General features: G+C 35.3%; 1 protein-coding gene across 1 annotated transcript in view; it reads right to left on the bottom strand.

The window, feature by feature from the left end:
- Nucleotides 1-3,008: 3,008 nt before the first annotated feature.
- Nucleotides 3,009-16,161, bottom strand: part of CLTC (clathrin, heavy chain (Hc)) — a gene marked incomplete at its 5' end in the record, with an annotated part of 46,770 nt that continues 33,617 nt past the window's right edge. Inside the window, 13 exons of the mRNA XM_008590720.1 lie at nucleotides 3,009-4,379; nucleotides 5,348-5,423; nucleotides 10,703-10,924; nucleotides 11,302-11,544; nucleotides 11,634-11,783; nucleotides 11,923-12,090; nucleotides 12,174-12,281; nucleotides 12,408-12,572; nucleotides 12,822-12,979; nucleotides 13,433-13,625; nucleotides 13,796-13,979; nucleotides 14,207-14,352; nucleotides 15,346-15,468. Coding sequence (XP_008588942.1) covers nucleotides 4,255-4,379; nucleotides 5,348-5,423; nucleotides 10,703-10,924; nucleotides 11,302-11,544; nucleotides 11,634-11,783; nucleotides 11,923-12,090; nucleotides 12,174-12,281; nucleotides 12,408-12,572; nucleotides 12,822-12,979; nucleotides 13,433-13,625; nucleotides 13,796-13,979; nucleotides 14,207-14,352; nucleotides 15,346-15,468 — 2,061 coding nt within the window. The remainder of the gene's footprint in view (nucleotides 4,380-5,347; nucleotides 5,424-10,702; nucleotides 10,925-11,301; nucleotides 11,545-11,633; nucleotides 11,784-11,922; nucleotides 12,091-12,173; nucleotides 12,282-12,407; nucleotides 12,573-12,821; nucleotides 12,980-13,432; nucleotides 13,626-13,795; nucleotides 13,980-14,206; nucleotides 14,353-15,345; nucleotides 15,469-16,161) is intronic.

Raw genomic sequence — 16,161 nt, forward strand, 5'->3', positions numbered from 1 at the left:
GGTCCGGTGCGGGCACGACACTGAGGGTTGCGATCCGTTGCCGGTCATGAAAAAAAAAAAAAAAAAAAAAAGAGACAAATAACTAGTAAGTCATAGAATATATACTAGGATGAATAGTATAGAAATTCTGGTAATTCTGGAAATATACTTGTTTATACTTGTTTTCTAGTGCACTGATATTTAGTATTTATTTTATATTACTCATTATCTTTTAGTTTTCTAAGTATGCACAGAACCCATGGGGTCTCCAGAAGGTCAAAACTACTTTATAATATGAAGACATTTTATTTTCCCCTATGTTGACATTTGCACTGATGATGCAAAAGCAGTGGTGGGGAAAACTGCTGGCACCTCTGATACAGTTTGGATGTGTTGTCCCCTCCAAAACTCATGTGGAAATTTGATTGATCCCCAATGTGGCAGTGTTGGAAACTGATCGAGTCATGGGGGTGGATCCCTCAGGAATGGATTAATGCTCTCCCTAGGTGGGGGGAGTAATGAGAGTTCTTGCTCTGTTTGTTCCCATGAGAGCTGGTTGTTTATAGGACCCTGGCACCTCTTCTCCCTCTCTTGCTTCCTCTCACCATGTAATCCGCTTGTACCCACCAACTGCCTGCCACTTTCTGCCTTGAGTAGAAGCAGTCTGAGGCCCGTGCCAGATGCAGCTGTCCCAGAATCATAAGCCAAATAAACCTCTATTCTTTATAAATTACCCAGTCTCAGGTATTTCTGTTACAGCAACACAAATGGACTAATACAACCTCCCACAAAACAAAGACCTACCTGTACAGTCATTGTATTGTTCACTGCCCTGCACTCACAACTAACAAATACTTTCATTTAATGTCCTTGATGAATCAGTAAAAAAATTATATTTGACCCATGAGTATTTGTCTTAAGAGTCTTTGTAACATTAAACACTTCTGCTGCACACCAAAGTATGGTTGTTGGTTTAAGGAAAAAGACTTGTGTGACTCAGTTGTGAGCTGAACTAGCTGCTAGTAACACTTCTATTTGCAAGAACAACTGAAAAATTATAGTTACTCAAACCTGAATGTCTGGCAGACATTTCCTTACAGATAAACTAAACGAGTCAGTAACTTCAAGGACAACTGACGCTATTTTGGAAAATATCCGCCTTGCCTCCAAGAAGACTTTTATGAGGAGATCAGTATTTCTCACAAATACGATTTTTTTTAATATAATGTGTCAATGTTTGGAAGAACTATATAATTCAGTAAATCAATGTTTTCCATATAACCAATGCATGTTTTTTATGTTAATATGCGGTGAGTTTATTACTGCATGGGTCTTCAAAAATTCATGGAAGATTCATATTCTTTTTTTTTTTAAAGATGAGCGGTAAGGGGATCTTAACCCTTGACTTGGTGTTGTCAGCACCACGCTCTCCTAAGTGAGCTAACCGGCCATCCCTAGATAGGGATCTGAACCCTTGGCCTTGGTGTTAACAGCACCACACTCTCCCAAGTGAGCCAAGGGCTGGCCCCATATTATCTTTTAATTCTATTTTTCGACAAACTTTTTGAGCTACCCTCATATTTAAATGTATTAGTATTTTTTTAAATTGTTTTAATTTCTAATACACTAAATATCAATAGATATAAATGACAAACTAAAGCTCTTTGGGAATCTTCAATAATTTAAGAGTATTAAAGGATCTAGAGTAAGAATGTCTGCATGACAAATTTAAAAATTGTTTTAATTTCTAATACACTAAATATCAATAGATATAAATGACAAACTAAAGCTCTTTGGAAATCTTCAATAATTTAAGAGTATTAAAGGATCTAGAGTAAGAATGTCTGCATGACAAATTTACAGAAGAGTCAAGCAGCACTACTTGGATATCATCAGTCTCTTGTGTTTTTGTATCAATGGCCATGTTGAAATAGCTGTCAACAAGTATCACAGATTTGTTTGTACAGTGGCTATATGTGGATACCAGGCAGGAAGATCACTGAAAGCTTGTTTGCCCTTTCTTTCCTTCTGCTCAAGTTACATTCAGAGAATGGTAAGAACTTTTAATACCCTTGTTTTCTGTTTTTAGTTCCTTCTAGATCATCTTTGATAAACTCAAGTAATGTTAGAGAAGCCCCTTAGCTTAAAACAGTTTATTACCAATTAATTAACCAATTATTGTACACTTACAATTGCCCAGTCTTGTATTGGGCATTTAAACATAATCTACCAAATAATTCTGAAAAGTACTGTGTTAATATACACATGAAGAAACAAGCTGAGAAGTTCAGCTTGCTCAGGGTTTGAACCTAGCCATATAGTTTCTACTATAGCCCATTATGGGTGGTTTAAGTGACAACTCAGTATCCCAGGACACAGCACAGTTGATCAAAGCAAGTCTCTTTTGTTATTGGAAAAAAAGTATTTAGTATGCTATAAGAAAACCTTTACTGCAGTACTTTAAATTGCTTCTATTAGGGAAGGGAAAGGAGACAACAGTCATTCCACTGATAAAAAAACCAGTTGATTGGAAATATAGGAAAGGTCCATGAGAACAAATTTTAACTCTCAAAAGAATAAGCTCATAGGGACCATTACTATTCTCCCTCTTGAGTTGTTAATGATGAAGAAAGGGAACAGAGAACCAGGAACACAAATATAGCCACAGAGCCTGAATGTCAAAATGTTTTCACTATGATAAACCAAAAGGAATTTTCCAGCTAATACTCTGATTTCCTATATGAAGATGGTGGCGGGGGATGGGGGAATGGATTAAAGGTGGGGGAAGGGCACAGGGGTTTAAGTTTTTAAAAAGTTTTCTATGGCGCTCGTGGTAATTTGCCTAAGAGCTGTAGAGCAATACAAGAGGAGGCAGGGAGCTATGTATAACTATTAAGGATTAAGGGGGGAGTGAAATGAACTTTAAGTGACATTCTCAGCCATAAGCAGGAGTTGGATTCACACACTGGTTTAAAAAAAAAAAAGAAAAATTAAACTACCCATAACAGTTCATGGTGAGAAACAGCATGTTAACTACACGTATAAGTACATTTTATTTCAAGTTAATATAACTTAACATCCATGATTTGTTCATTTAAGTGAAATGCTTAAAAACCTGAAGTACCAGTTGGTTAAAATGTTGGAGATAGATGAAATGTAGCCCACTACAGTAGTAACTGGTTTTTTAGACTACTGTGCATACCTTATTAACTACAGTAATGCACATGATATAATGCAGTGTCTTCACATGTCCCAATCCTTATTCCTTTTCCTCTCATGCCTCCCTGTACTGCCTCAGTATCTAATATGAAAATACCAAAACTATTGTTCTTTTGGTTTGAGAAGTAATTAATTAAAACTGCAATTGTACATGTTATTTCCACAGTCCAGTAATTTATTTTATACTTGAGTAATCTCAAATTCCACAAACAAAACTGAACAGCAATATTGTGTTTGAATTCTCTCTCTTCTGTACACTCAGTGATCTAAAACACCACAATATCCAACATACACAAACCTCAGGGAAGGGTTAGTAAATACACACAAGATTGGAATCATGGTGCTTTGTTCCTGGATGGAATGGTCCCACAGAAAAAGCACAGGATACAGCACAACATAAGGGAACCTGTTACATATGAAGTGAGCAAAACACACTAGCATTTTCTATATGCATAATGGGGAAACCTGCATAGGTTAGAGGGCCTTTTATGCTCATTTAAAAATCAGGCAAGTTTTCAAATAATTTGGAGAGCTCTGCAATCCAATGTAGGATATGCTGATTAGTGTTGTCTTTGTTGGCATTGACAGTCCTACGTGGTCACTTAGATCAGTATTTTTGCTTTAGCTTTTCTTTGAATAAAAGAGATTTAAATGCATTTAGACAATACATATTGTAAGCTGTTTACATACACTAAATTTAAGAGATTCAATGTTAGAGTTTCTTTGTTTCATTAAACACTACAGAGTGCAAATCAGGTTTTTCTCAACAGACTGAATATTAAGCTGTTCTTCAAAGAATGAGGGAGAAGAAAAAAAGCTCAAGTGAATAAAACATTGAAACTACTCCCCTTCGAAAATAAATTCTAAAATGATGTGGAATGTGAAACAAAGTTTTAACATAGGTGATCCAAGTTTATAGTTAGAAACAAAAAGTAGTCCTTCATGAAATAAAGGTAACAAGAACACGTTGCTTGTTTCTCCCGGTTACAAACTGAGAAGTGGGTAGAGACAATGTTTCAGTACGAAAATAGGTGACTACAGGATCAACTTTCCATCTCACATGCTGTACCCAAAGCCAGGCTGTGGCTGCCCATAGGGTGGTGCGGTATAACCATAACCAAACGGTGCCTGGGGAGGGACTGCAACACTGGGTCCTGCTGTCAGCATCAACTGGGGCTGACCTAAAGAAGAAAACAAAAAAGAAGCAGGAGAAGGAGAAACTGTTAGCATTGTAAGATTATTAACACTCCAATCTTCCCAACTTTAGGAACATAATCACAACTTGAGTTGTGTGGGGCACTTGTGATTGCCACAATTCTGGCATGACAATCTTACCCTAAGAAGGGTCCTGCCTAAAAAGTCAACAAACAGTGGATCCTTTAATAATACACTTTTCAGTTTACCATTCTCAAAATACATTTTATCTATAATAAAAAAGAGATAATGCCATAATAGATTTGTATAATATCACTTTCTTTAGTAGCCTGAGATATGGTCATATTTTTATGCTCCCCTTCAAAGAACACTTGGTTATAGTGCTTTAACCTACTTGTATACCCTTCAAATTCATTCAAATTAATCTGTTCACCAAGGATGAAAATGGAAAGGGGAAGTAATTCAGAATGCAGGTGTAAGAATTTAAATTGCCTTAAACATTCACTTGAGAGTTTGAAGATCCTGTCTGTCTGGAAAGTTCTCAAACGGAAACTCAGTTCTCTGCCCCAGTTAGAATTTAAAGTGAGGATGTATGTATTCTTTAGGTAAAGCATGCTAAACAGCTTTGGCATGTTCTATCACCTTTTGCTCTCTGAAAATAGAATTCATCAATATTTCTTTCTTAGTAACTTATGAGCAAGTAATCAATCAGCAACCAGGCAACCAGGAAAATTTAGGTTATGTTCTTAAAGGACTGTTTTTGAGATTTCCCTTGTATTTAATAATATTTTAGTGAATGTTAATGCCTGCCTTAAGACAGTTCTCAAAAAAAAAAAAAAAAAAAAAAAAAAAAAAAAAGGATAGTAGAGAGGAGTATCCCTTAACTCAGAGAGACTTTTGCACTTTAGAAGCTTGTTATATTTCTATTGAGGTCCAGTCTAAAGAATGAAACATTTATCTAATGTATTTCTTTGAGGTTAAAAAAAGAGATTACCATATACAATGGGTTGTGTCTCTGTAGCTTGTTCTTCTTCTTTTCTCAGCGATTCTGAAGCATCTAATTTATCCACCTGGAGAAAAACAGGTTATGTTAATTAGTACCCCAAAAGTATTATAAACCTAGGTCTATGGCAGAAAGTGGAAAAGCCTTAGTATGTTATATTCTGTCAAAATAAAACAGCCTAGAAAGGACATTCTCAGGCCCCCTCAAATTCAATGGTAATGTTCATACTTAAGGTGGTTTTCAGCACTGTCATTATAAACCCTCAGGAAGGAGGGATTTATAAATGCCATAAAAGCTCACGCCAGGCTAAAACTGGGCATGCTAGGATGCAGCCTGAGGAAGGGAGAAAATGAGAAGGAACCACTTTTATTTCCAAATGAATTGTAAAACTTATCAAAGATAACAATGAACTCATGAACCAGCCAAGACTTCCTTCCCAAAGGAAATGGTATTCAAAAAATGGAATGAGTCAACATGTGGACTGGGCAAGTACTTGTGCAGAATAAGCTATTTTTTGCCAACTGTGCACAGCTTCTGCTGATACTGGTTACAGGTGCAGACTGAAGTATAAGACTCAAGTGGCTCCGTATTCAAACTTTATAAAGACAGGCTGCATGTTTTAACACTACATGGCTCTATTTTCCAGGAACTAGTTAGGAAAGCCTGACTTTGCCCCAACTTCTTTGAGGAGAAAAAAAAAAATTGCTTTTAATTAAGCCAAAGAAGTAAATAGCTATTACATGCTAGCTACTCTAAATCAAAGTAGACAGTATCAGAGAGAAATAATTCTTTACAGGAGTTCAAATGTATAGTGTAAGAAAGGAGTTGGCGTGCCTAGATCTTTTCACTAACTAGTTGTGTGACCTTGGCAAACCATTGCACTAGTTCTCAAATTTCCTTCTCTAAACAAGGGTAACTTCACAAAATTCATGGAAAAATAGAATTAAAAGATAATACGAATCTTTCCACAAACTTTTTGAAGACTCCTTGTATAATGAGGAGGTCGAATGAAATGATCTACAAAGTTCCTTCTGGGTTTAATTCTGATTTGATTCTGTAATTCCGTGACAAATTAGAAAGAAGTGACATTAAGGTCCTGTGATGAGGGAGTCTCTTTCACTATACACTGTATTTGTCTTTTAAACTATTTAAAATTTGGTATCTCAACCAAAGCCTGATAGTTGGTCTATCATTATAGTCTAAGTAAAACTAAATTCCAAATCTTGATGTTGTTTAGTACTAGTGGTTTTCAAGGTCATAAGTGTGCTGGGTGAGAACAGGAAGCAGGGTGCAGAGAGGAACGTTTCATGAATGTTTACTGCATGTTCTTCAGAAAGGCAAATAGTGAAAAATCATTCATAAAAAAAGACATGCAGACTTTAAAAATGTAAAAACCTGATCCTAAATCTTAATAAGGTTAAAGCAGCACCTTGTTTCTTTTTGAAATGATTAAAATAGTGTCTTTGAGTCTTCACATAGGCCTTTAAGGTTAGGACAGTGTTTTATGCTTATTTCAGTTGTTTCATGTTAAATACCATAAACATGGGTCGAATCCATCTTCATTTGTCAGGGAACTGAAAGTTTGAGAAAAGTAAGCCTAAGTAAATTCTAGATACCTTTGGATGAAATGTGGTTTTCTACCCTAGGAAGATGGGTTAGTTTGTTTTCATATACTGTTATCCTATTTCATAGCCTAAGTGATCATGTGTTACAAATTACCTCAATATCAAATCGAAGGCTATTATGGAGTATAAGTACCATGTGAAATACCCGCTGTTTGGCATCCAAGCTTACAACAAAAATTATTACAGCTATAGAATTTAAAGCACAGTTCCGTGCCACCAAAGGTCAGGTGGGGTTTGGCTAACTAACCAGTATCCAAAAATGAGCTATAGAAAAATACATGGATGCCTGTATATTAATAACATCTAAGAAAAAGAAGAAAAATTAATCAAAAGCCACCACTGCATAATACATTTCCAGACTTTGAAGGAAAAGAATTTAGAGTGAACACATGTTGAAAAGTTAATGTCTAAATCAGATGTTGAACACTGAAGGCCTATTACAGAAATATACGGAAGACTTAGAAGAGCTAGCAACATCACAATGCCCAGGCATAGACATAGGCAGGTTGGGCCTAAGGAAGAAATAAAAATTCTGAAGGTATAGCATCAAGCTAAGCAAAAAATTTTGGTTTTTCTATATAATGGGACAGTCTCTGGCACAGGAACATCCAATTTTTGTTTCTACTGACCCAATTTAGATTGCTTAAAAAAGAAAACCAAAGAAGTCTCTTATGAACACAAGCTTTCATTAAGAGCTGTAACAAAAAGTTTCTGATCCTTGGATTTAAAAAGAAAAATTACATGTAAGCATTTCACTGAATTCAGTTCCATCTGTACTACTGAAAATTCACAAAAATGTAAAAGGCTTTTCCACAAAGACTGCAATATGCTGCAGAGGAAAAGTTAACATGCAGTCAGTTATTTTGGTGTATGTGTGCATGAAAAAAAGGCAAAAGTACTGAAGCAAGAAGTGAGATCTGAAGATGACTGTTGCTATACAGGCTCTCAAGAAACACACACAGCCCACAGCAATGCTATAAAAGTTTAAAAAGTAGTATGATGTAATTGCAATGACTGTTGTACATGCTTGATTTAAAACAATGCAAAACACTGCAGTTCAATTACCTGTTTTTCACACACACGCTTTCTAACTGCCTTGCTTACTAGCTGCTGAAGGGTCTCACACACAATGCATTTTACTCAGGTTTGCCCTAAGTTCCAGTGGTGACTCCAGTTTGGTTCAACATATTCCCAAGGCATTGTCCCCCCACCCAAATTCTTTTAAATTTGTTTCAACTCTCCTTTACCCTTTTCTAACCACAATTTAATACCAGACATAAGTTTGTAAGTTTGTTCCATTTATATTGGGATGGAGACAAGCCAATGAAGGAAGCAGCAACCAAAAGGTGCCTAAATTTGACCTTCTTGGACAGGCCAACTGATAAACAAGAGAGCAAATTTTAGGTAGCTTCAGAGGTGTGCCTTATTACAAAATGTAGAAGTTAATATTGCTCCATTATAAACATAAATAATCCATGTTGCTTAGCAACAATTATAGCAAGCTTGGCTCTCAAGATTAAAAAGGTTTTGATTCCTCTTAAAAAGTGGACTAGCACCATAAGAACTGGACACCTGGAGAAACATGAGGAAAGTCTCTTCGGAAGCAGCTAGTATCTCTTGTATCTACTTTCAGCAAAAAATTAGTAAGAATCAAGAGATCAGAAACTGGATCACAGTCCTTTAATACCAAAAAAAAACCCCAAAAAGCCTTTTACGGCATATATATACATATTAAATTCAACAACTGTCAGGCAAGCTCACAAAATAAAACCAGAGGCTGTTTTAATTTATTTCAAGTATTAAGAAAGTCCTATTATGATCCAGATACCCTGACAGGGAAAAGAAATTTCCTGATACTTTGGAATTAATATGGAAACTCACCACGCTCAGTTTTTAATAATACATTTAAGAGAGACTGTGAACCAACTACTGATTAGCCTCCTGCCCTTCCTAAAGCCTATTAGCCAATTAGTAGCAAACATCTACTAATGTCCTACAGCTCTATTATAGTTATGTTTCAAGGAACTTGCAGAGGCTTTAGTGAAAATTTATTGAGGGGGAAAAAGCAGCAGCAGCAGTGTAGAAAAGAAAGGAAAAAAAATCATGCAAATTTCTTAGACTTAGTCCTCCAGACTTAAAGATGGAAAAGAATCAACTTTCACCTTTTCCTTTATTGCATCAACCTGCAAAGGAATTCAGAAGGTGCAGCTTAGAAAAAAAAATCAAATTCCATATTGAGCATAAAAAGGTAGAATCAGCAACAAAGGTTTGGGGGGGAGGGGACATCTAACCACTAAAAAAGGTATGAGAGAGAAAATAAAGGGCATACTGGAAGCAAAATTAAGAATTTTTTTTTTTAACTTCAGAGCTTACTGCAGAAGAATTTATACTACAAGTCAGTGTGAAAGAAAGCAGCTTAATCACTAGTAAAATTTATAGCACTTAGGTTAACAGCAGCTTACAGCCAGTTCTCACAAGTTGGCATTATGCATAAGAAAAGAAGGTATGCTCATCTATGGTTAAAATAAGGCAACTTTTTTCTCTTACTTGGAACTTTACATAGAAAATGTTAATTCTTTAAAAATTTTAACTGAATGCAATGATATCTAATTAGGTGGTATCCTAAGGAAAAGTTCAGTATACTGGGGGTTGTTAGTAATGCTTTTCTTCCCCCCTTTTACTCAGGCATACTGAAGAGATCAAATGTGAGACTCTGATTTTAAGCATGTTTTGCTTTGATGAAATGGATCCTTTAAGACCATTTTTAAATGTTTTACAGAGAGAAAGTTAGTGACTATTGAAGACAGGGTGAGTAAAAATATTCTAATATCAAAAAGAGACACTAAGATGAATAATAAATTTTATAAGTTGATTATACCCCCAGCTTGTTTAATGCATTTTTAGGAAACATGGTTAATTGTTAACCTCCTATGATATTTTTATTATTTTATTTTATTTTTTGGCAGCTGGCTAGTACGGGGATCCGAACCTGTGACCTTGGTGTTAGAAGGCTGGCTCTAACCAACTGATCTAACCAGCCAGCCCTGATATTTTTAAATTAGGAGTTAAACTATCAAGAAATTGTGAAGTTCAACAGGATGTTAAGAATATACATGCAGCTTCCCCAGGGGAAAGAGGCATGGACATTAAAGTCAGAAACCAACCAAATAAAAGGGAATCTCTACAATACTAGTTATGGACATTTAAGTTACATAAACTGATTCTGAGGAAGATACTGTCTTGAAAAATAATTTTATCAAATGTTTTTTTTTTTTAAATATAAAATATCGATTACTATTCACCCTTGGAAATACCTTGAGGGTAAACATTCTCTGACATGTTATGTTTGAATTGTTTTTTTTTTTTAAATATAAAATATCGATTACTATTCACCCTTGGAAATACCTTGAGGGTAAACATTCTCTGACATGTTATGTTTGAATTCCCTCTTTTATCAATTTTTTTTTTTAAATATAAAATATAGATTACTATTCACCCTCGGAAATACCTTGAGGGTAAACATTCTCTGACATGTTATGTTTGAATTCCCTCTTTTATCAATGTCATTTGTCAGCTATTAAAAAAAATTTCTGGAGAACAGGAATATTTTATGATCAACTAAATGACTTCTAGCAGAGAAAAAAACATTAAAAAAAAACGTGCATGTAGAATTTTACATAGCTGCAAGATAATTAGTTCAGAAAACACTTAGAGTCATTACCTTTGTCAAGTATTCTTTCATGACCTGGATGAAATAGGGCATGGCAAAATCCATGATATTGTGCCTCCATGCAGTTTCCAGGACAACATCTGGCCTTAAAAGATCATAACAGGTAAAAAGACAAGCTCCGAAGCACTCTCTTTTTTCTTCCTGCAAAAACCACTGTAGGAGTTCTTCAGCCAACTCGGTATCTTTAGATTCAGAGGCATACTGCATTGCATCCTATTCAAAGGAAATGATGAAGGTCAAATGTATTAAACCCAAGTATGAGAACTGGTAAACCAAGTAATACAATAGATACTTTCCAAAAACATAAACCTGAGTTTGTGAGGGTAAAAAATCCCTCCCAGTTATATATTTAAATTAAAAAATTGAAAGGAAAGGAAAAGGACAGCCTAAAAGTTTCTTTTCTTTTTTAAACAGAGAGGTTTGACTTGAACATAAGACAGACCCTAAAATCCACTGATTTAATTGCCGTATCCACAAATGGGGCTTAAAGTCAATTCTCATATTCACAAAGCTAATTCTTTTATAGAACATAATTGTGATATACCATTTTAGGCTTGGTTTAACAGCCCACCCCCACCAACTCTATCAACCTTGTAAAGGCTGTCTTTCTTGCACAGCTCTACACTCTGTTTCCAGCGATTGTTGCCTTTGAAGAGGTAAGCAGCAATTCTTCTGAACTCAATGAGTTCGTGTTTTATTACCTTGCTGAAATAATTGACTGCACGAGTGTGATCCAACCGTGGAGACAGCACCATCAGCAAATCATTTAACAACAGAGGCTTGAATTCTAAGTAGAACTGTATTGCTCTGTAGTATAGTTCCACATTGGCAACCTAAAATGGGAAAAATCCATATTGAAGTCGGAGTTATAGCCTAATGAGCTTTTTCCTTCTGAAGTCTATCTTTTGAAGAAGGTACACACCTTGGTAATGATATCTTTGAATTGCCCTTCTTTCCATGCATCAGTTGGATGACTCATCATGGTAATTATGGCATTATCATATTCTTCATACTTGTCATACAAAAACACCAGTTCTGCCCAAAGATGAGCTTGTTCTGCAGCTCTTAGCACCTATATTAAGAAAGATTTAATTGCTTTAGACATGGGTCTCAAATTCCAACTAATAGTCTTTGGGGGGAGTGGGAAAAAAGGATACTGAAAGTATTAGTTTTAGCTGTAGAGTTGCCTCACAATGTTAAGGGTTGGTTACCTTAGGAATATTCACTCTGGACCAGAAAAGCTCAAGGTGCTCCCTCATTTTCTGTGGCTTAAATTTAGAATACAGAATAGCCAATTCGGTAAACATTCCCATGTGAGCTCGCTCAAGTCCCAATGCTGCTTCCAGCATGGTTATCAGTTCTTCAAAATATCCACGATCCTAAATAAGAGAAATGTGCAATTAAAGATGACAATATCTGTGGTAAAGGGTTTCACTTCATATAAAAGGCTCCTATTCATTACCTGGTAGTAGTTGATAAGTTCCTCTAATTCATCTGCATGTACTACAATATGAAGCCCGCACATCTGAGCAAGACGGAACTCTTTGCCATCTACACAGGCGAAGCAGACCTAGAATAAATATTTCCTTTATGTGAACTCAAATGCAAACATGTGCTGGTTATTTCAACTGATCAGTTTCAAGAGCATTTTCAAATAGAATCTTGAATTCTTCACTCAAAGTTATATTTAGATTACCTCTTTCCATGTTCGAGTACTGTTAGCTTTCCTGGCTCCATCAACAGCAGCCTGATATTCACCCAGGTGAACCAGGGTAGATGCCAGGCGCCCAAAATTGGAAACATTATTGTACAACAACTTGGCAGCATCATACATTTTTTCATCATAACAACGGTCACCAACCTGGGAGGAAAAAACAAAAGATAATCCATTTTCAGTGATATTTGCCTTAGCTCAGTCCTCTTTCCAAATTCATCCTTAGCTCAATCTTCTTTCCAAATTCATATCTTAATACTGAGAAACAATTTCTTTTTCTGTAAGAAGTTTCCTTAGAATTCTTCAGTTACTATGTGTTAATCCTACTACTAAATTAATAAAGTTGCTCAACTATTTATTTATATGCTTAAAAAAAAATCTGAACAGGAAACCCACTTGTTGGATATGAGCATTATTTGGCCCATTGATGAACTCTTCTAACTCTGCAAGGCGGTTTGTTTTAGCCAGTGCAAATATCAATTCTGTCTCCACGTAAGACTCTCGAGCCTTCTTACGGGCCATCTGCAAGTACTTCACCAGTTCTTCCCAATTTCCTAAGTATAGAAAAAGAGAAAATAAATCCAAACACTAACATCCTAGTTTATCGTTTCACACAAGTAAATGAGAATTACTATTAATTTCCTTTTCAAAGAAACGTTATAAAGAATGTCAAATGTAAACCATGCAATTTATCTAAAATTGTAAAAATTCTATTACACTTCTATATTATTATTGACCAAATGAATAGCTGAATTCCCTTTTTTCCTTTAAGATTACAGCCCTATCAGGACTTCATGAGAATTCAAAACAGAAAATTAATCTTCCCCACAGACCTTATAAATTCACAACATGCAGCCTCTCTTTACGTGGACTAAGATGGAGGGCTAAAAGTTTTGATAAGTAACCATGCAGTATCCAACTCCTGCCTAGTTCAGAACAGACAGATATCTTAATGCTTAGCTTCATCACTTCTGAGGTCTCAAACACAAAAAGATAAGCAGTCATACCACTAGTATTGGCAGCCTGAACAACTTCCATGTAGGATGATGGATCATCTGCTTTGATATAAGAATCAATGGCTTCTTTCACCATTCCTTTCTGCAACTGAGCTTTTGCAAGTTGACTCCAGACTGCAGGTTCATTACAGCGTTCAGCAAACTCATATGCCCGATCCAAGTTTCCAATATGTTCAATCAAGACCTAGGTAACCGATTTTTGAGTTAGGGTTACAGTAAAATGGATCTTACACACAGCAATTACATTTAAGCTGTTAGCATTTCATTGCTCTTCTATTATGCCCACCCTCAAAGGACAATGCAGACATTGAATCAAGGGAAGGCATTACATTCAGTAATTCAGCTAAGATTTACCTGTACTGCTGAAGTATTGACATCAAATTTCCGGAAAATGGCAAATGCTTCTTCAAACAGCTCATTGCTGATGGCGATATTGGCAATATCTGGGGCATCATAATTATCCAGGCGGTTAATATACTCCATAACACGTGTACGATCAGCCTTAATTGCAGTGAGGATGAGGAGGTTTTGCAGATTCCTTTAAGAAAAAAAAGGATATTTTAAAAGCTTCAGTCATAAAAAAATAACCACTATGGCTATAGAGGGGTTTTGTCTCAGGAAGTAGGGTAAAAAGTGATGGGGTATTAGAAGAATAAGAATTCAGGCAACTTTCTCTAATCTTTGTCTCTTTGTTCCTTCTCCAAACTGACAGGCCATAATTAAAGACTGAATACAAATAGCCAATGGATACCTCTGATAACATACCTGTGTTCACTGAATACAGAGTTGTCAAGGACAATTTTCTCCAACAGTTCAATGAGTTCATTAGGAAGATCTGCAGTCATAAAAGCCTTGACAGTTACTGACACTTCTTCAGGGTCCTGAGTCTCAGACAAGGCTGTCTGTACAACCTAGAGAGAATATACGGTGAATAAGTACTGAGAATCAAGGTGGTTTTTAAAGATATTATCTAATAATAAGTTGGCCTCTCACTAGAAAACATGACATAAGTAGAAAAGAATGAAGGAGGAAAAATACCTTTAAATTTACCACCAAAAGTCTTTCAACACAAATCTACATGAACACAGACTATATGTAATTCTACTGTGTTTAAAAATTACCCTCATTATATAATTTCTATCTTTTCCCTGATTAAAAGTTATTCACACTAACACTCATCATTATCATTTTAATGGCTACATATATGTGGAATTATACAATCAGTAATTCTTCTGGTTTTGGCTATTTGCATGGTTCCTAGATGGTGCAGTGAATATTTTTTCCAGGAAGCTTTGTATCTACTTGGTATGTTCCTTAGAAATGCTTCCGAGGAAAAAATTAATAGCCTTCCATCTATTCTTTTCCAAAATGTTTTATTTATACTTCTATCAGGAGAATTTAAGAATCATTATAATAATACCTCTAAATTTTGGGGGGTAAAAATATGTCTTCAATTCTATATAGGTACAAAACCACATCTCATTTGCAGTTGTATGCTTATTAGTGAGATTTAATAACATTTACCCACTTGGTCTTTTGTATTTTCTCTTATCAATCCTTATCCTTTGCTGACTTACTGTCTTGAATGTTTCCAATCAATTTAATCACTTCTGAGGTATTAATAATCCTTAATGATTAATTTGCTGCTTTCCTTTTAACTATGAAGAACTGAGAGAGTTTTATATAATTAAATGTCTTTTGGGATGTATTTTATTTTTCTTAACATGTAATATATATTTTATATAAATTCACATACATTTATATATAGCATAATTTTACTTCTACTTTTTATTGCCTTCTCTCAGAGTTAAATATAATCCATTTGAGTATATTTGGGTATACAATGAGGGAAAAGATTTTATTCATAAAAAAAGAGGAGCCTTAAGCACATTTGCCAATTTTACCTGGTCAATTAGGGGTCTCCTGTAAGGATTGCTTTCCAGTAGCACGCTACCCCACAATTCTGGATCCTTTCGGCGTACCAGGTAGCGGGAAAGACTTTTGAAGAGGGAATTCTCGTTACAAACCTAAATAAGATGTGAAAGATTAATTTCAGGGTAAAAAAGTAAGGACTTTTTATAGAATGACTTTAATTTAATTTTTTATTTAATTTTATTTTTTTAAAAAAGATGTCCGGTAAGGGGATCTTAACCCTTGACTTGGTGTTGTCAGCACCACACTCTCCCAAGTGAGCCATGGGCTGGCCCTAGAATGACTCTAATTTTGAAAGTGATTTCCTATCATTTAAACCGTGCTTATTATTTTATAGGAAAAGAAATCCATTACGTTTACACATTATCGTGAGTAGACTACACCCAAATTATTCCTATTAAAATTCAACCAACAGAAAAAAAAATAGTTACTAATTTCTGGAGGCTTTTATAAATTAGCATCTGATATTGAATCTATTTTTGGACTTTCTATTCTACTGTACCAGCCTTGTCTATTCATGCACCAGTACTGTACAGTTTTAATTATAGAAGCTTTGCAATATGCTTCAATATATGCTAGTCCACCTTCATAGCTTTCTTTTCAGTTTTACTAGCTATTCTTGTGTGTCTGTTTTTCCATGTGTATATGTATGAATGTGTACATAAATATATGAATGAATGTATGTACACAGATGCTCTGACCACTGAAAGATCCTAGAAGCAAGTACACTTAGAGCCTAGATCTTGGTTTCTTTTTTTTTTTTTTTTTTTTTTTTTTTTGGTTTTTTT

This window comes from Galeopterus variegatus, unplaced genomic scaffold (assembly GCF_000696425.1).
Source record: "Galeopterus variegatus unplaced genomic scaffold, G_variegatus-3.0.2 Scaffold6327, whole genome shotgun sequence".
In the NCBI taxonomy this organism is placed as follows: Eukaryota; Metazoa; Chordata; class Mammalia; order Dermoptera; family Cynocephalidae; genus Galeopterus; species Galeopterus variegatus.